Here is an 18,992-nt window from a genome sequence, read left to right as displayed (position 1 = left end):
CGTATGGAAATTTTTATTTTATAAAAAAATCAATATTATTAGAGAAATGAAATATTTATTCAAATGTAATAATATATTGTACTTGTTAATATCATAAAAAATTAAGTTCAGAATAACAAAATGATCTAGGTCACATTACTACATAAATAGAGAAAGTAGGAAAGATTAATACGCGCGGTCGAAACTCTAGATCTTACAATCAATAATATTTTTATATGTAAATTCTGAATACAACTTTTATTTTTCGTAATAATTCTTTTATAGATTTTAATCGTATTGTCATCAAACCAGCGATCAATTTAATTGTGATATTAGTTCAGTTTCAGTTTATGATTGCATTTCAAGTCCGACAGTAAGCTAAGCGCAGTTATTTAACTGAAAAATGTATTTATTGTAGAATTTATATATAAAAATTATTACGCATTAGTTAGTATATTATTACACACTATTATTACGTTTCAACCTATTGTTTTTTTTTCTTATTTAAATTAAGAAATTTGTTAAGTCAAGTTGAATTAAAATTAAGTACAAATAATTTAAGGAAAAATTTAAATTAAATTAGGAAACATTTGAAATACATAGTCGATTATCAAATGTGAATCTCTCTTTTACAGAATGAGAGATTATACGTGCGCGTAAAATTATTATACTTAAAATAATATATACATAATTAACGATTATATACACTGTGAGGAAGAAGTAAATAATTTAGTACACGAATTGCTATGTCGCGCCTATATTAGTTAGCGTTTGATAAAAGGCATACTAATGTAAACGCGCATGACAGCGTGAGTAAATGATAGCGAGGATAATACATATTTTTAGCTCTTACGTAACACGTCACGCAGGAATTTGTTCTCTGAATTTCGTAAGTCAGTTCAGTTTCCGTGGCGGACGTGCCGAGACACTTATGAATCTTCTCCTATTACTCAGTCAAATTTAGAATAAATATAGAAGTACAAAATGATGAAAGCTCTTAAATAAACAACATCGCAAGAGCTGAGAAAAACAGATTCCATATAATGAAAACATAATCAGAAAAATATAATGTAAAAAAGAAAAATTATATTCCTGGTTGAATTGAATGACTGCAGCTTTGAGAAGTCTTAATCAGCTTCCACGTCTTGCTTGAGAGGCAATAATTAATTAGCATTTAACTCTTCTTATCATCTTATCTATACAAAAAATATATAGATAAAAATATACATAAGAAATATAAATAAGAAAAATTACATTTTATATAAAACTTCATTACATATACATTCCAATAACGCTATTTACATATCAATGTATTGCAATCATACACTTAACGATTATTCGGTAGCAAATCCATTGTAAAATTATCATCTTGCCACGTTTTAGTGGTATCTTGGTTGTCCTCTATCACAATTACTCCAACATGATTGACCATAACATACAGATATGAATATTCATAATTGCCATACGCATTCTGTAATTAAAATTGAACATATCACCAGTAAACATATCATTTTCAACTACAAACTTAAGCCTGAGAATGAAAAGCACAGGCAACAGTAACAGAGTATAACAAATTTCAACCTCTAATCAAATTATATATTTTTCATTGAAATTTCTTATCTTCTCTATGTATATTCCTGTTATCTTTTCAATTGTACATTAAGCCTTACCTCTTTCACTTCTGCATATACTGTTCCCTGCCTTCTTGTTCCTTGTACATAAAATCTTATTCTCATATACTTCACGCCATCTTTAATGTAATATGTATGACTAAAAAAAATATAAATACAGAGATATCACAGCAGGATTCATATACAAAATGTATATCTAGAGTGTATATATATAAAAATGTAAAAAAATTCTTTATCTGGACGTACGTGATGTGTCTTCTACGTCCACGTCGAGTTTCATCTCCAAAAGCCTTTACAGGTGCTCCAAGAATATCTATGACCTTTGGATGTTCTATACAACGGACACGAGCTTCACTGTAAACAGAATATGGACTTTTGCTAGAAAATAGCTCCGAAAATAGGCCATAGAACATAAAAACAGTAATCCCAATGCCACTTATTATTACTCCAAGATATCCAGCAGATTTCAAGTTTTCTTTAACTAAAAAAAAGAGATAAGACGAATATAATCATTATACGAAAATAATACGTAATACAGAGATCATGTGAAATTTACCTTCTGCAGTGCCAATCTGTACCTTATTATTAGTTTCATTGGAGTCTACCTTAGTTACAGATTTCTTCGTTGAATAACAAACACTGTGTTTAATGCTAGGAACAATATTAAGACAATATGAAGTGTTTGGCATATGCATGAACAAGTGCCTTCTCTGAAGAATGTGATTTAATGCTCTTGCTGATGCCATATTCTAAAATAAAAAAATATTTTTTAATAACACAAAAATATTAAATTCTATAAGAGCTTAATTTAAGGTTAATTTAAGGTTAACCGGTTCTTTGCCATACAAAAATGCCAGCAAGCCAATGTAAATATATACAGTAATCTCTTGTTCTATTCAAATTATATTATTTTCATTATTATCATTAGCAAATTATTAACACTTACATGACACAATTTACGTACTGACTTATATACAAGAAAAGAAATACTAAAAATAAATTCTTATTAGAAAATTCTCTCAATCACTTTATTGCCACTTGTCAGTAGTCATGAACAGTATTCTAATATTCAAATCTCATATTCAAGATCATCTTGATGATATTATATAAACATTTCATTAATTCCATTGGAATGGAAAAATCATTGGATGGAAAAATTTTAAAAAAATTCAATTTAAATACAAGATTAAACCGATGTTTATATAGCAGTATTCATATCCTAATTTTACATTTAAGATCATTTCAAATACGAAATGCTACAATCATTGGCTGCGTTTAGCAAAGAAAACTAATCAGTGCTTAGTAATTCTTTAATTTCTTACAATTGGTTGCTACACTTAGATCCAGCGAAGAGCTAACGGCAAGAACCAACCATATTAAAGAATTACTAAGCGCTGATTAGTTGTTTCAGTCATTGGCTGAATGAAATGGAATTGTAAGATGATATAATTATAAGATCAGAATTCAGACGATTTTAAATACAAAATCATATGATTGCTAATAATTCTTAAAAAGAATTATAATTCTAATATTATAATTTTGATAATCTTTTTCAAGTTTTCTGATCAAATAATTTATATTCCAAGATTTATATTTAATTCAGTCTTAAGTAAGACCAATTTTATTATCTCCAATTGATTGGTCGACAAGTATCATTGTGATTAGCCAATTCTACTCAACTCTGCTTATAGATGCAATTGGTTAGTTTCAATTGAATCAGCAGATTAATTCGGAGATTCTTTAAATAATATTTACTATGGGCGGTATTCATAATCTGTTTTTATTTTAAGATCTTAGGTCTTAAGATGTTAATACAATCCTCTAATTGGCTTATGACATCTTAAGTCCAATATGTGTAAATTGCGGATATTTATGCAAAATACTTAACTGAATATTTTGCATAAAATGCATATTTTGCATAAATTGCATATTTACAGATAGCAGTCTCAACCTTTTTACTTTACTTTTTAATAACTTTTTAACAAATAACTATCAACTGCTAAAACTATCTGATATTCAGTTAAGTATTTTGCATAAATATCCGCAGCCTATTCATGTGTCATATGATAAACTTTTTAAGTGTGTTGATTGGTTACAAAATAAAGAGGTTCTCGGACTTCTCCTGCAACCAATCAAAAGCCTTGTCCATATGACACTTGAAATATTAACCTAAAACTTAAGACAATCTTAAATATATTAACTTATAAATACAAATATCAGCCAAAAATATGTCCAAATTATATTCACATCATGATATCATACTACATATATCGAATATCATACGCAGTGTAAATCCTACATTATGATGGTAGCAGAGCATAAACTTGAAAAATCCTAGAAATTCCCTATCACAACCAATTAGCATCCTGAACAAAATCCAAGTTGGAATACCAGCTTAAAATGATCTTGCTCATCAAAACAACTGCCTTGTTGTGTTGAATTATTTGACTTGAAAGGTTAACAGCAGAACAACAATAAAGAAGCTTCCTAAATTTAATTACGCTTAGATAAGATTATTAATGAAGACAGCACATCAGAGATTGGTTATGGTTGGCGATCGTGATGGGTAAATGCAACGTATCAAAATTTTGTATATTTAGGCTATGTCTAAAACTTCCTCTCCGAGGAAGATTTTACTTTATATGCTGTAATATACGTTACATGTACTATATATTTCAAGTAAAATTTTCCTCAAAGAGGAAGTTTTGAAACGTAGCCCTACATCAACATTTGTTAACTTCAAATAACTTTCTCAAGGTGAAATGCGAATTACATTTTGTGATAGTCAGGATTTTGATTACTAGAGAAAATTTTCAAATATAATTATTTCTTATCTAAAACAAAATATTGCATGCCCATAAAATTTATTTCCAGACTGAAAGAATTGTTGAGGCGCAGACTAGTCGAGTGTGGATGGCGAGATCAAGTGAAGTTAATCTCAAAGGAAATAATAAAAGAGCATGGCCATGATATCTCTTATGACACGCTATTGTCCACAGTGACTAGCAGAGCTCGCACGCTTGTGCCGGATTCTGTGAAGAAGGAACTATTACAAAAGATAAAGAATCAACTGTTGGCTCAAGAAGAGAAGCTGAAAATTGTGACAGATCGTTAGAAATTTTATCATTATTAATCAACAATTTTTCAACAATACTTTCTCAATAACAATTACGTTAGATATACCTGTAAGAAACATGAAGAACTTTTTTGTGAATTATGCTTTTCTAACAACTTATTGCGTGACACACTATAATCATTTCGTTAAAACATTCAATATATAAAAACAACTTTTTATAAAGTACAAAATGTGATATTTACTTAATTATGATGTATGTCTAATAGATTAAGATTTAATTGCCTGGTGAAAATTTTTCTCAGAATTTTTATGTGAATTGGAACACTTCAGAAATACTTATTGAGAAAGCCTACCTTCTTGTGTTCTTAAAACTTTTCATATATATGAATTCTGAAATTTAAAAAAATTTCTTATATGTGTGAAAAAATACCTTAAATTTTTTCAGAGTTTATAAGTTTTCAGAAATTATAGAATAAGAAATTTTAGAATATTTAAGAATTTCAGAAAAAAATGCAGATTTCTTAGCACTTATGAAAAGTTCTAATTTATATTAAAAAATTTAAGAAATTTTTTTAAAAATTATAAAATTGTTCAGAAATTCTAAAGAATTCTGAAATTTACATTTAAAAATTACATAAAAATTAATTGAATTTTCTGGAAAATAATAAAAAATTCTGAAAAAAATTTTCGCCAGGATTATATTTAAAGTAAGATTTGAAGGAATGTAATCTGTAACAATATTTTATAGATATTCTTAAATGTACAAAATATGTGAATAGAATATAATTTAATTTCCTAAATAAAGAGCTGAAAAAAAAAACGTAGTTTTATTCCGTAATAACGTTTGTCGCCAGCAGACGGCGACACGACGCAAGTCGATGAATTAGGTTAGAGTCGTGCAGTAAAGTGACAGTATTTTGCGATTCATAGATTTTCGCCTACTCATTTTTTCTATAGCGTCGGTGAGTCTTAACCGGTATATACTATCGTGAAAATTTAGCGTAGTCGTTAATAATTCAACGATGTTGATAAAAGTGAAGGTAATTATATTGATCCTCGATTTGTCCACGAAATTCACACCGGCTTGTAACTCATTTTAATTAATTTTCATTTCAGACTCTTACAGGGAAGGAGGCAAGTATCTTAAAATCAAACGGTTTACAAGTGATGTATATATCGAAATATAAAAGCCTCCTTTTTATCAACGATAGCTCGACTTTGCTCAGTTACTATAAAAAAACAACCTGACACCTCAGTCTATTTTGAAACTGTTAATTGTTGTATCTTAAAGATTTCTGAATTTAAATTTCAGAAAGTTATAAAGCTATGTTATACGGAAAAAAATAAACTTGACCTTTTCATTCTGTTACCATTTTTATTTATATTAGTTAAAAAGAAAGTTATTATATTTGAATCAAGAATGATATCTCATTCTCTGAGCTACTATTTTTTCAAGTATAATGTGCTATTTTTCATATAAATATCTTATTTATTAATTCAAATATAATCTTGATTTAACTTATCCGTCATCTTTTTCTAATTCTTAAATTTAGAAAAAGATGATTAAATTGAACTGAAATTAATTAAAGTTAATTTACATTGATGGAAACAAGCATAAGTTGTATCTAACAATAAGTAAAAACAAAAATATATTTATTATGTATAAGTCTTCAGTTCAATATTAATGTATAATTTCTTTAGATCGAAATAGATATAGAACCAACAGACAAGGTAGAAAGAATTAAAGAAAGAGTGGAAGAGAAGGAGGGAATACCACCTCAACAGCAGCGATTAATATTCTCTGGCAAACAGATGTACGTATAAGTATTATCATGATTTTATGACATATTTGCATGAGACAAAATTTCTTTAATTTGTGATTGATGAAGAATTGAATTTGTGATTCTAGAACTTTTATATTAACAAGGAAGGTTCATTACTGCTAGTCGCAGATCTTGGCTAGTGAATATCATTATAAAGCATGTATCAAGATGATCGCAGATATATGGATTGTTGTCTCTTGAATGAATTACAGTATGATACACAAAGTATGCAACATCTATGACAACAAAGTGACTAGGTATTGATATATATGGGATTCTTACAAATAATGTCTGAGACTCATTTTTATAAAATTTAAAAACATTTACATGAGCCCCAAACATAATAATCTATCATGTCATGTCATCACAATAAACTATCATGTCTGAGGTTCTTGTGAATGTTTTTCAACATAGAAATGAGTCCCAGACATAATTACTATCCTGGGAGAATCCTATATACATTAATACTTAGTCACCGTATATCTGCAATGTTGATACTCTGAATAGAGTCAATGTAATGCTACAAATGCTTTAAAGCGTTTTTTGATTGGTTAATCTGTACGATTCTTTCTTCTAATTGATCAGTCAAATGCTTCAAAGTATTTTGTAATGAGACTTTGACTGCAGCTTCTATATATCATATTAGATTTGTTCGGAAGGCAACGACTCGTATATCTATGATTACCTTGGCGCATACTTTTCAACGATATATTATTTGCAAGATCAACAGCAGTTGGTGAATCTTCTTTATAAGTGCAATTTTAATATCCTAATTTTTACGCACGTTTATATGAAATTCTTTGAAACATGGCGTTACACATAATCCGACATTACAAGTAGCGCAATAGTAACGTGTCTCTTTCCTAAATCCTTTTGATGTGCACATTTTACACCTTCTCATGGCACAAATCTTCCTAGCAGTCGAAGGTATATATTCCAGGTGGTGATGCGCTATGTTCCATTCCTCTGGAATTTGCGTTCCTTTAACAATAACATGTTTATTACTTACGACGCATATTTTATGTTTAAGACTGAATTTTTGAATGAAAACAGAAATAAATAATTACATATAAAAAAATCTTATATGACTAATCAATTCTCTTCCAAAGCAAGTATAAAGAAAATTCGAAATTAGAAAGATGAATTGATTTTATATAAGAGAAGACTAATTTTATTTACGGAATATAATTTTAATTATTGAGACAAGTGTAATTAATTAATTATATAAGTATAAAATATTGAAAACGCGAGGAAAGTTATATTTTTATTTCATAGGAACGACGAGAAGACTGCGCAAGATTACAAAGTCCAGGGCGGTTCGGTGCTGCATTTGGTACTTGCGTTGAGAGGAGGCTGTAGATATAACATTCCTCATTTATAAACGACAGCGAAAGAATATTAAGGAATTGTGAGAGCCAGAGAAAGGAAAAAAAAAAACAAAAAAAATGTTTATCATTACATATGCGCGATCCAGAAGGACTTGAAACTCTATGTTATTTTAAATAGGATAACATAGTCATGTGATCTTTACAACCTAAATAAATATTTAATAAAATAATTTAATCATCTACCACTGCATATTTTTATTTGAAACACATGTGTTACCTTTCTATTATTCTTGCGTTACATATTAACATTATATCGTGAGATTTTATTTTTAATTATTTGTGTGGAATGCAGCATTAAAAATAATTTTATATTTGGAGAAAGAAATCGTCATATTGTCCAAACTATGTAATCAATTACACAGTTATTTATTTAATATATGACTTTAATAATAATAAATACAAATCATAGCAAGCATATAAATCTTAAGTCTCAAATTATAATACTGAAAGATTTGTATTTTTTTTTTCTGAAAAGAAAATACATGAAAAATTACAATACTATACTTATAATACTTTTTAAGGAAATAAATCGTTTATTTTACATATGTTCTTCATAAATGGTAAAGAAAAGAACGAGACCCGACCCGAATTCACAGCATTGAATTAAGGACAACATTAAATACTAATAAAAATAATCAATTATTCCATGCATTAAATATTGTGTATCAATTACCAACACTGCTCTCTAGCCACGACTGCAATTGTTTTCTATTTAAATCTTTGACGATCACACTTTTGAAATTTATTTATTCTTAAGTAGCTTAAACTATATAATGTTTGAGTGCCTTGCTAAATCGGCATTCAGGAAATATAATCAATAAATTGATGATATATAATTTAAAAAATTCGCGATTCTAGAAATTACTATAAGAATTTTTAATTTTGGAGCTTTCAATTCGCAGAAATCTTAAAAGTTAAAAGAAAAATTATAATATAGCAAGCTAATATGATGGAAAAAATACGAATTAAAATTGTAGATAATATATTTCTAAAAATAATTATTAATTAAATTATAATTAAAAGTAATTAAAATTAAAGTTCTGAGCATTATACTTTTATTCCAATTATGTATCGCTTCTTTTCTTTCATTTATATTATAAATAGAATTTATAAATAGAATTTATATATTATTTATATATCCTAAAAATGGACCAAAAATAAATAAATTAAAATTTCTTCAATTCGATTTCAAGCTTTACACAAATAATTATTATATAACTTATTACAAACATATGAATTATAAACAAACGATTTCTAGTTCTTAAAAATATTCTTAAAAAGAGATAAAGAACGAGAAGAATAAACTACAACAATTGTTGATTCGCGTAAGGATAAATGCTCTCTCGTTTTTCGATATTTTTTTCTTAAAGATTTAAACAATTTATTTAAATCGAAGTAATAATAATAATAATAATAATACAATAAAATTCTGATCATAAATTTTCTAATGATAGTTCGGGAAAAAGCTAAATAGGTATAAGGTACAAAGCACTTTATTAATCAATAATGGAATTGCCACGCCAATTCGCTAATACTATATGTTGGGGTTGTGACATTAGGCAAGCTTTCGGTCAGTTTCTGTGATATCTGCTGTTGTGCGTTGCCCGACTCCATTTGGTCTTAAAGACACGCTGGCAAATGTTGCAGTAGACCGCAGAATTCGGCGAGTCCTCGTGCTTGGATGTAATATGTCGTAGAAGCGCGTGCTGCGTTGTGAACGTGACGCCGCATTTGTCGCAGTACGTCATCGTGTGGACGTTCCTGACGTTCATCGTCGTCGTCTTCGACTCTATACAAATGCATTTTTTAGTTTATCCAGGTTTCTAGTCTTTATGTTCTGCGCTACCATTAGATACTGCATGTAAATAGTATAAATACATCGCGAATATTGACAAACGATCGTCTATGAATGAGTTCTCCATGACTTGCAGAAGACTAGAGTTCCGACGAGTTAAGTGCTGCGCGAACAGCAAAATCTTGTTCCTTCGTCAATTTCAAGTAAACTTTACCTAACAAGAGGCCTGTTATAATCATCCGCAATCGATTCGATCCTCCTTAAAATGTGTTAAACACAAATTCTAAGAGACACAGTATTTTTGAAATTTAAAGAGTTGATTGTCTCCTCAAAATTGAACGGGGATAGAAATATTTTCAAAATATTAGATTTTTGAAAAACTCAAAATATAGCCATATATAAAATTGCATAGCTTATATACAGCTATCAAATATATATAAAAGTATTGTCGAAAACATTTTTCTGTATATTCTACAGTTTCACTGAATCATCTATTAAATATAAGTGTTAACTTTTTAAAGGATTGTTTCACTCCTTAAATATAAAATTTGAGCCTATATAAAAAAAAATACATATCTCCTAGATTTTTTTTGTATTTAATAACATATTTCAAGAAGACAACAACGTATTTCAAATCGGTTTCGAATAGTTATGACAGGTCTCTTGAAAGAGAGAATTCAGTTTTTAAAAAATTTTCTATAGCTAATCTTTCGGAATTAATACCAAAATCTATAACATCCTTATTACGCTGAATCTGTAAGATCCATTTAATTTATGTCAATTAAAAAACACTAATTAATTTCAAGGAATAAAATGACATAATTCATATAAAGACGAATGGATGTTAAATATATTTTAATAAGAATAATCTAAATTTATGTAAATGAAACATAAAAAAAATTGAATTATCTTATATTTCTAATAAAGAAATTTAATTGAGTGGGTCTAATAGATTCACTATCACCAATTAATGTAAAAAAATTCAAAAGTCATTCCTTCATCCCCGATGATGTTGCACGATGAATTTGGCGATAGCAATCTCGAGAAGGAAAACGGTTACACATATCAATACGGAATACACATATCAATATTAAGTATTTATTTTAACAGATAGCAATATTAGTTTATATAAAAATTAAATCACCGTTAACGATAATCAATTCTTGTATTTAATCCCTAAGTTGTATTGCTTCGTCATTCGTCCACTCATCATGCATTCGCAATTATCGCCCTAGCAATCCGTACCTTTAAAGTCTAATAATGTAAAAGCAATTCCATTACCTGCTGGTCATAATAAGATTCCGTAAAAGTCCTGGCTGGTCACATCGTTATCTTGTCGTTGATCTGAATTTATGAAGGCTCTTTCAATTGCCGATCGAAAAAAATGGCAATGATGCGATATCACTAATTAAATTATCTTGATAAAATGAGTTTATTGAAATAAAATTAAATAATTAAACAATGCGAGATACGAAACTAATCGAAGTCCAGGGGAAAAAGTAATGATGGAGGAAATTTTTATCCATTTTTTTTTCTGAAAATAATTAATTCTTAATAGGTTCTTCTGAAAATAATTAATTAACACATTAGGGATAAAACGTAACGCAATATTAATTATTAGGGATGCAACGAGTAGATCCAATCTATCTGACTTTTTTACAATTCGACCATTTGATCAGTAATACTTTGCTCAATATTTTTTCAAAGTATTTAATTTTACTATTAACTCATAAGATATATATAGATAGATTTAATACAGATGTTGATTCTTCATAAAATTTATAGAGTTTATTATAAATAGGTTTATATTATATAAATAGGTTTTTATTAAATTTATTTTGAATAATTAACTTTATTAAGAATCACTAATAAAATATTGAAAAATTATTTAATAAATATTAGTTATTAAATTTTTACAGCATACTTATAATGATTAATATTAAAAAATCCTCTTTTTTATTGTAAAAAAACAATTAGATTTTCAATTTTTCAATCTCTTTATGCATAAAATTCGAGTATCCGGCTTATCCGGTAGCGATGAATGAATTATCCGGTATCCGATTATCCGAGAAATCATTAGCCGTTGCATCCTTATTAATTACATCAATCACTAATTCTCTATACACGGATATCCATCAGAAATTCTTTTATTTACATTACTGCGATAACATCTGAAAGCGTATAGTCTTACACGATCTTTTAATTAAGTTACAAGCTCACAATTACGATACCGAACGTAACACGTACCTGAATAGAGAACGCAATATTTTGTTTCGTGCTACCGATAGTGTCTCACGATATCTACGTTAATTTCTAAATTCGCTGCAACACACATCCGCTGTATATTTTTTGTAAAGAGATTAACCCTTCCGGGCCGAGACGGATAATTTTTTTTGCCCTTACTTCGAAATCATCTTTTTGCGATCTTCGTTTGAACACTACGGTAGATCCTTTGACCAGAAAATACGAAATTGTTTGGCTTTCGTAAAAGCTTTGGTAAAACTATGCCTCGGAGGATTAAAATAGCTTTTCTTTTTGCGATAGCGCGTTTTCGATTTCTTATGGCAGCATACAGAATGACAGCATATTCTATCAATAATTTTTCAGGATCGATAAAGGTAATTTACATGAACTACTTTTGTAGAAGAGTAAAATATAAAATTCGTTCATATAAATTTATTAAATTATATTACGTTTTTTAATGAAGTTTGATGAGAGTCCGATGCAATGTTGATGGATGCAATGTTAACGTCGTTCGAAATATTGTTTGTCCTTAATTTTCATCGATCGAGAGAAATTTATGAATAGAAAATGTATCCTGTTTGCTGTATATATAAGTATATTCAGCTCTATGTATCTTTTATCGGTATTAAATTTTCTGCAAACTGTTACATCTCTCTTTCTAAGATACTAATTACCTGAATTTTGCATCGAAACTTTAATTCGAACACGTCCATGCGTCTCGGATGTTCCTCGTAAGACTAGAGATTTTCACATTCATTTTATACTGCGATTTGCACAAATTGTAGCTCATGTGTCTCAGCAATTTTATACCGTCATCGATTATTTTATTTTTATCGCACACCTCTTACCAATGTGACGCTTTTTCGCTCCGTTGGGCAAGATTTTCTGTCGAGATTCATTTGTCTTGATCTTTTATATACCTCTTACTTTTCTCGTGCGTTGTCAATCTGTATAATTTCTTACTATCGCAATACCTGTCGCAATTTATCTGTCGCAGGGATACTTAAATCTCTTTGCACAAAATCTCTTCACTTTATTTTATTTTCATGATATATGTTCAGAATTTATATATTTCAATTTTAATTTATTAATATTTTTTAATTTTTAATGTTTCTTTTATCCAATATTTCATTTATTATAAAGAAAGTAAAGTTATATTAGAAAGTAAAATTATATTAATCTTTTAGAAATTATGAGCATCGAATAAATAAAATAATAGCTAGAGTTATTACATAAAGAAAATAAAAAATATTTTTATACGAGACTGATTTCTATTGCCTTCCAAAAAAAGACATAAAATAAAATTATCAAATGTTCCTAATGTAAGAAAATAATAGAAACAAGATTTAATTAGTTAGTTTTATCCTATTTATGTGAAGCTTTAGACAATATCTGAATATAAATTCAGATTAATTTCGCCGAGTTTGAGGATCCCTGATACAGTTTTCGCGATAGTCACGTACGGCTCAGACACTTGTGTTTTTTTTTTCACGTATGTAGCTTTGTATTAACCCATTAAGTACCAATTATTATCGCGTTCTATAGCGTTTGGTTCCAAGGCGTTGAAAACGTCGTTAACCACGTCTCGCAGTGCGATTTTCTAAACGGCATTTAATGAGTTAAATGAGGCATCCGTTCTAGACGCAGATTTTCGTGCTACGATCAACAACTATAATTACGATCACTTATAACTACGAGTAAATAGTTTAGGTGCACAAGTGCAGTGTCACTCTCGAAAAATGAAACGAAATGCGGGCGCGCGCACGTACACGCGTCGTATATTTGGTTATTGTACTACTTGTTGCATAATACTCTTGAATGCGCTCGCTAAAATAAGGTATCCCCGCTTGCGATGTCGCTCCCGTGTGTGTATGTAAATTATTTATTTAATAACAACAACAACGGTAACGATGACATCTTATATTCAGATCTGTCTTTGGATATATATTGACGCATTTTTCGCAGACGAAATTTTCGAAATCAGCGTTTCTTCAATGTTAAATTATATTAATCCTTTAGAAATTATGACCATTGAATAAATAAAATAATATCTAGAAATAATGCGACGATAATATGACGCGCAAATAGACAACAAATAAAAACAAAACAAAAATAAGGATAACTATTTTATTTGACTCTTCGAAATAATATATATAGTTCTTTTCGGTAAGATCACTCTATATTTAAATTTAAATTTCTCAAAATTAAAATTTTTCAAAATTTCACAAATCCTTACACTGAAGTATGAATTATAATATAAACTTGTATGAGCGTTTATAACAGTAATAAGTAAAAAAAAACATAACAAATTAAACGAAATTCTAAAGCTTAACTTATATAATAAAATTATAACACAGAAATCTGTAAGTCTGGCAAAAATATCATTTGTTAGATCCACATTTTCAGACCTTAGTTTCTTCCCTCTTCACGAAACGCAAATGTAATACGAAATAGCGGAGTTAACGGAGAAACGCTGCTTTCGCACTTACTTATACAAAGACAATGTTTACACGAGGCCGGTAACAGAATTAACGGCTACTTTCCGGATGCTTCGCGCCGTTAGATATATTCTTGTTCTATGGTAAACATCTGGAGAAGTTAATGCGTAAAATGTAAAACCAGGTATTTGCGTATAAGGCACTGTCTATGCGCTGTCTCGACAGCTGAAGCTGAGGCTCGATGTACACTTAAAAGCTGTTGAAAAACCATTCTTATCATACTATTCAACGTTATCGTATTAAAACCTTGCTTTAAATTTTTTTCAATTACAAGTGGAAAACGCAATCTCATGTACAATCGCAAAATTAAGAATAATAATTTATACAGCAAAGATCCTTTCAGCAATATTACAGCAACATTTGCAATGTTCCAACAGTACTGCAGCAATATTCCAACATTACAACAATGTTGCTGCATGCTTTTATATTATATGAAAAAATTATTCAAAGAAGACTATAAAATAATTATACCAAAAGTGTCGAATAAAAAAAACAAGGCACACTTTTTAAGTGCACACCGAGCCCGAGAATCGTTCGCAAAGAAACTTCGGCACGTAGTGTACGTAAACGTGTAAACAGAGTCCGTGTAACGTGTCGGTGGTTGTAGCTGCAGAGATAGAGAGAGATAGAGAAAGATAGAGAGAGAGAGAGAGAGAGAGAGAGAGAGAGAGAGAGAGAGAGAAAGAGAGAGGATTACGACGTTGCGATGTCTTGTGAAGACATAACGGCCGCGAAGAGAGAGCCCCCAGGTGCATCGAGGAGTATAAAAAAATAACTTCGATCCGTTGTAGAGACCTGTGTGAACGAACGATAGAGATCTCGATAATCTAATGTCCCGTATAATAATGACTAGAATCTTTCAAGACCGCTGATTCTTGTTAATCCGGAGGAGAGGCGATTCCAGCTACGGAGGCTCTACATGAAAATACCAAGCCTTTCGCTTTAGAACGTCTTCGAGAGTTCGCACGCAAGAACTTCACGGGTATCCTTTCGGGAAAGACTCTTTTCCATTTCTCTTGCAATGAAAATCCTCTTGCAACAAAAGAATGTTTGATAAATCCTTTTATCAAAGAGAAAAGTGTTTGGCATTTATGATTATAATTGCATAGTAAAATAATTCATATGAATTATAGTTTTGGGTGTCAACTGTATATATATATATATATTTGGTGTATAGAACTATAAATATAATTATTATTAATAATATTATAGCAGTAATAACTATAAAAATGAAACCCTTAACCATAATTATTTTATCTTGCAATAGTATTGTCACAAATACAAACACTTTTCTCTCTGCAGGAACTGCGCGCGAAAATTTTCCACCTACTCTGCGCTTCTTGCGTACTACTTAATGTACTTAATTGTACTTAATGTACTTAAATCTTCTACATGCAAGATCTTCTTTTAATCCTTGCATTAGCATCATCTGATAGAGCCGCCTCCGTTTTGCGACCTGTACGATATTCAGATCCTTAAACGTATCATTTACTTCTCACCTCTTAACACGCCTTAAGGCGCAATCCGCTAATGTAACACAATCGCCAACTGCACACTTTAGCGAAGATAAATACGCGCATACAGCAAAGCTAGACACATCAATGTTCTCACGGAAACGCATCTAAATCATGGCCGTGTGCTGATATAATCTGTTAAGAGACGGAAGAAAAACGCGAAGCATCTCGCGATCGTCTCTCGCAAAAAATTAAATATCGAAAAGCCCAACTATTCACTACATTTCAGCAAGTCGTAGCACATATGGAGCGTATCTAAAATATACAGCAATACCTTCCCCAATAGCATAATTTATTGGCACAATATTGGCCAAAGATTGGTCCAATAGATCCTCAGTATTTAATACATGATCGATGTATCGCCAATGTATCGCCAATAAATTACTAGGATTAAACCGATTTTCCACGAAGGAGACTCCTATGATAGTAAATATTAGATCATCTCAAAGTATTGCTGTTTACGCTCCGTATATTTACGGCGGATGAACAGAATTGGCAAATTTTAAATAAAATCGAATTGCTGAAGTTCAAGAAACTTACTCGCTGAATTTCTAATCAGAAGATATGGGAATTAATCTTCTCCGAAAGCATTCACCCTACATTTTATTTCCATCGTATTTTCTTCAGGATATAAATTTTTTATCTTGATCCGACTTGCCCTCCAATTTCGTTCACCCGCCGTTTTTTATAATCATTAATATATTAATGAATACGCGTGAATCGTCAACGATTCTTCTCAGGGTATTTAAATGCGTCGTTAACGAAGATGCACAGCTATATAAATATTTAGTATTCCGGTAGAAATCCGTTGCATTTAGATCCTTGACTAAATTAAGACGTACACGTTCAGACAAAACACATTACCACTCAGCTTGCTCTTGTAACAATAATCGAGCGTCGCTTAAACAATGTAAAAATTATAAAAAAAACTCCACTTCGAAGTACTTAATTTTTCAAGAGGAAGAGGATGCATTGTATTTGTCACGTTTAATTGTCACGTTCCGTGAACTTCCATTTTTACTACCTTGAAAAATAAACGCTGTTTAGCAATGATAATTGTATGAAATAAAAAAATCAATGTATCGGTTAACGTATCTTCTGAAGAGAGCGCATCCTTCAAGGTTTAATCATTATTCGCTTGCATGCATCGCAAGAAAAAATCAGCAAGCGAAGAGGCGCACAAGTTTTTATCTGCGAGAGCCTCGTCCTCAAAAGAGACTTCTCTGAACAATTATGGATATGGACGATCGTCATTTTGATACTATCGTCAAGAAATCGCAGTGTTTCTCGCATATTAGTTTCTAATGGAAATATAGACATCTCTTCTTCTTTGAAGTATAAAAAAAATTAGCCTTCAGAGACGGGAGAATTTATTTTTAAAATCTTATAACTTGAGTAAAATTTATTTAATCCTGCTGTCTGTACAAATTTACTATATCACATCGTTTTTTCCTTAAAAAAAAAAACTAAAAAAATAAAAAATTATCACAGAAAAATCTTGCACAACAGACGAAGTCATTAGGAAAGTTTATACATAAAATATTAGTAAGAAAATAAACTATATCTTGGAAAATAAATTCACATTTTGTTCAAATAGACCTGAACGTCTTGAACAGATCAGCAGAATTAACTTCAAGTTATAATGTGAATATCTATCCTTCCTGTCGACAACAAAATTTTAGTCCTAGTAATTAAATCCCAATTTTATTCAAGACCACGTTCGCGATAAACATAGTCGAGAAATGTAGCATTAAAATGACGGACGCTATCGTGATCGGCACAGAGAACGGGCTCTCGCATCGGTAAACGCACAAGATATCCACTTGGAGCGGATCAACAAGCAATGTCACTCGGGCGTTCAATAATAATAGTGAAGCCACAACAATCAGTATCTATTATCTCAGTGAGGGGGAGAGACAGAAAGAGAGAGAGTGCGGTGCGTGTGATCTACGAGTCCAATTCGCTTTTCGGGCTGCGCTGCCTGTGGATCGTTTTTTGCCAGGGTATTTGGTGTTTCAGGCGCATGTGACGCCGCAGGTCGGTTCTACGACTGAGAGTGGTGTGGCAGACGATGCAGGTAGTCTGGTTGCGATGCACTTCGAGGTGCTGGGTCAGCGAGGCAAGATGCCTGTAAACGTTTCCGCAGAGTCGGCACGGAAAACGCCCCGGGCCCTGCATCACCACCTGACCAGTTGTATCGCCAACGTGCTTCCGATTGCGTCCCACCCCCCCTGCAACACATTAACACAGCCACGTGACCCGCCGGTTCCTCATCATCAATTATCAACGGGAACACAGTCAGTTGGGAGATCACAGGTAAAGGAGAGAGCCGGAAGGGGACAGTGGAGATCGAGGGGGTGGGAGGGGAAGGGATACAGTGGTGACACGTTAACACAGGCCATCCATTACGAGGGGATCGTCAGTCGATTACCGGTGAGACTCGGATGACAACGTGTAGAGACCTCGGGCGTGAACTTCAACCCTTTATCTCGTGACTCTAGGTACCTATCTTTGATAAGCCACCACTATCACATCACTATCTATTGTAATATCAAATATAGTTTCTAGAACTGTTGCTTGAATTACAAAATTATCATCCAATTTTGTTACTACAACAAGAAGTTTCCTATTAAAATGATCAAATATTTTCAAATATATTTTCGATACTTCAATCATTAAATCGAGCCACTTAGACGTATTTTATCGTGCTCTTTCAAATTAGCTGGCCTCGTGGGAAATCGGGTGAAATCACTGCCGCAGGTAAAGGGTTAAAATGCGCACTATCGGTTACTCCAGTGTGTCGAGGAACGCGCGTTCAATAGTCATTAGTCCTTATACGTGTGGGGTCAACGTGCACTGTATTGGCCGATGTGTTAGCAGGCGCCGGGTAGGACGCCCCCGAAGAGCCCGCGATCGACTGATGATCCTCCTCGAAGTGTGTGTAAATTACTCCCTTCGATCGGCTCTCATCGAGCGTAATTAATCGGGCCCAACATCCGATCGAATCCCGAACGTCGGATTCGGTCACTATAGTACAACAGTTA

At 31.3% G+C, this 18,992-nt stretch overlaps 4 protein-coding genes across 10 annotated transcripts in view; 2 read left to right on the top strand and 2 right to left on the bottom strand.

Moving 5' to 3' along the window:
- Positions 1 to 35: 35 nt before the first annotated feature.
- LOC105144896 (mitochondrial import inner membrane translocase subunit Tim21) lies at positions 36 to 2,861 on the bottom strand. Of its 5 annotated transcripts, none has more exons than XR_015548100.1 (6): positions 2,557 to 2,860; positions 2,167 to 2,359; positions 1,857 to 2,091; positions 1,650 to 1,749; positions 1,256 to 1,450; positions 36 to 1,175 (listed from the first exon to the last, which is right to left on the bottom strand). XR_015548100.1 is itself a non-coding variant. In XM_011054134.2 (6 exons), exons 2-6 carry the CDS (start codon positions 2,354 to 2,356, stop codon positions 1,147 to 1,149), a joined length of 693 nt encoding a protein of 230 aa, XP_011052436.2. In that variant the 5' UTR covers positions 2,357 to 2,359; positions 2,557 to 2,861; the 3' UTR covers positions 36 to 1,146. The 5 variants fall into 5 exon arrangements, 4 of the variants coding, with proteins under 4 accessions (XP_011052436.2, XP_087271641.1, XP_011052437.2 ...); XM_011054134.2 differs by having other exon boundaries at positions 1,312 to 1,450; positions 2,557 to 2,861; XM_087415515.1 differs by having other exon boundaries at positions 1,282 to 1,450.
- Positions 2,862 to 3,992: 1,131 nt separating this feature from the next.
- e(y)2 (enhancer of yellow 2) lies at positions 3,993 to 4,978 on the top strand. The gene is made up of 2 exons (XM_011054136.2): positions 3,993 to 4,176; positions 4,485 to 4,978. Exons 1-2 carry the CDS (start codon positions 4,130 to 4,132, stop codon positions 4,723 to 4,725), a joined length of 288 nt encoding a protein of 95 aa, XP_011052438.1. The 5' UTR covers positions 3,993 to 4,129; the 3' UTR covers positions 4,726 to 4,978.
- Positions 4,979 to 5,521: 543 nt separating this feature from the next.
- Nedd8 (Nedd8 ubiquitin like modifier) lies at positions 5,522 to 8,079 on the top strand. The gene is made up of 4 exons (XM_011054150.2): positions 5,522 to 5,726; positions 5,803 to 5,820; positions 6,388 to 6,500; positions 7,785 to 8,079. Exons 1-4 carry the CDS (start codon positions 5,709 to 5,711, stop codon positions 7,888 to 7,890), a joined length of 255 nt encoding a protein of 84 aa, XP_011052452.1. The 5' UTR covers positions 5,522 to 5,708; the 3' UTR covers positions 7,891 to 8,079.
- Positions 8,080 to 8,230: 151 nt separating this feature from the next.
- The window catches only part of LOC105144900 (uncharacterized), a 41,206-nt gene continuing 30,444 nt past the window's right edge, over positions 8,231 to 18,992 (bottom strand). Inside the window, exon 6 of one of the 3 annotated variants that reach the window (XM_087415532.1) lies at positions 8,231 to 9,686. In XM_087415532.1, coding sequence (XP_087271658.1) covers positions 9,469 to 9,686 — 218 coding nt within the window. In that variant the 3' untranslated portion in view covers positions 8,231 to 9,468. Of the gene's footprint in view, positions 9,687 to 11,823; positions 18,976 to 18,992 lie in introns of those variants that run through there. The other 2 variants (XM_087415530.1, XM_087415533.1) reach the window with 2 other exon arrangements.

The sequence above is a fragment of the Acromyrmex echinatior genome, chromosome 18, assembly GCF_024713525.1.
Source record: "Acromyrmex echinatior isolate Ae372 chromosome 18, ASM2471352v2, whole genome shotgun sequence".
Classification (NCBI taxonomy): domain Eukaryota; kingdom Metazoa; phylum Arthropoda; class Insecta; order Hymenoptera; family Formicidae; genus Acromyrmex; species Acromyrmex echinatior.
Note: the sequence above shows the minus strand (reverse complement) of the source record. Positions and strands in the feature narration are given on the sequence as shown.

Excerpts from the sequence above, each read along its gene's own strand:
- LOC105144896 (XM_011054134.2), bottom strand. The coding sequence starts at position 2,356 with ATGGCATCAGCAAGAGCATTAAATCACATTCTTCAGAGAAGGCACTTG. Across the intron at positions 1,750-1,856 it reads GGACGTAGAAGACACATCAC|TCATACATATTACATTAAAG; the intron begins GTACGTCCAGAT and ends TATTTTTTTTAG. Across the intron at positions 1,176-1,311 it reads GGATTTGCTACCGAATAATC|ATAAGATGATAAGAAGAGTT; the intron begins GTTAAGTGTATG and ends TTTTTTGTATAG.
- Nedd8 (XM_011054150.2), top strand. Across the intron at positions 6,501-7,784 it reads ATATTCTCTGGCAAACAGAT|GAACGACGAGAAGACTGCGC; the intron begins GTACGTATAAGT and ends TTTATTTCATAG.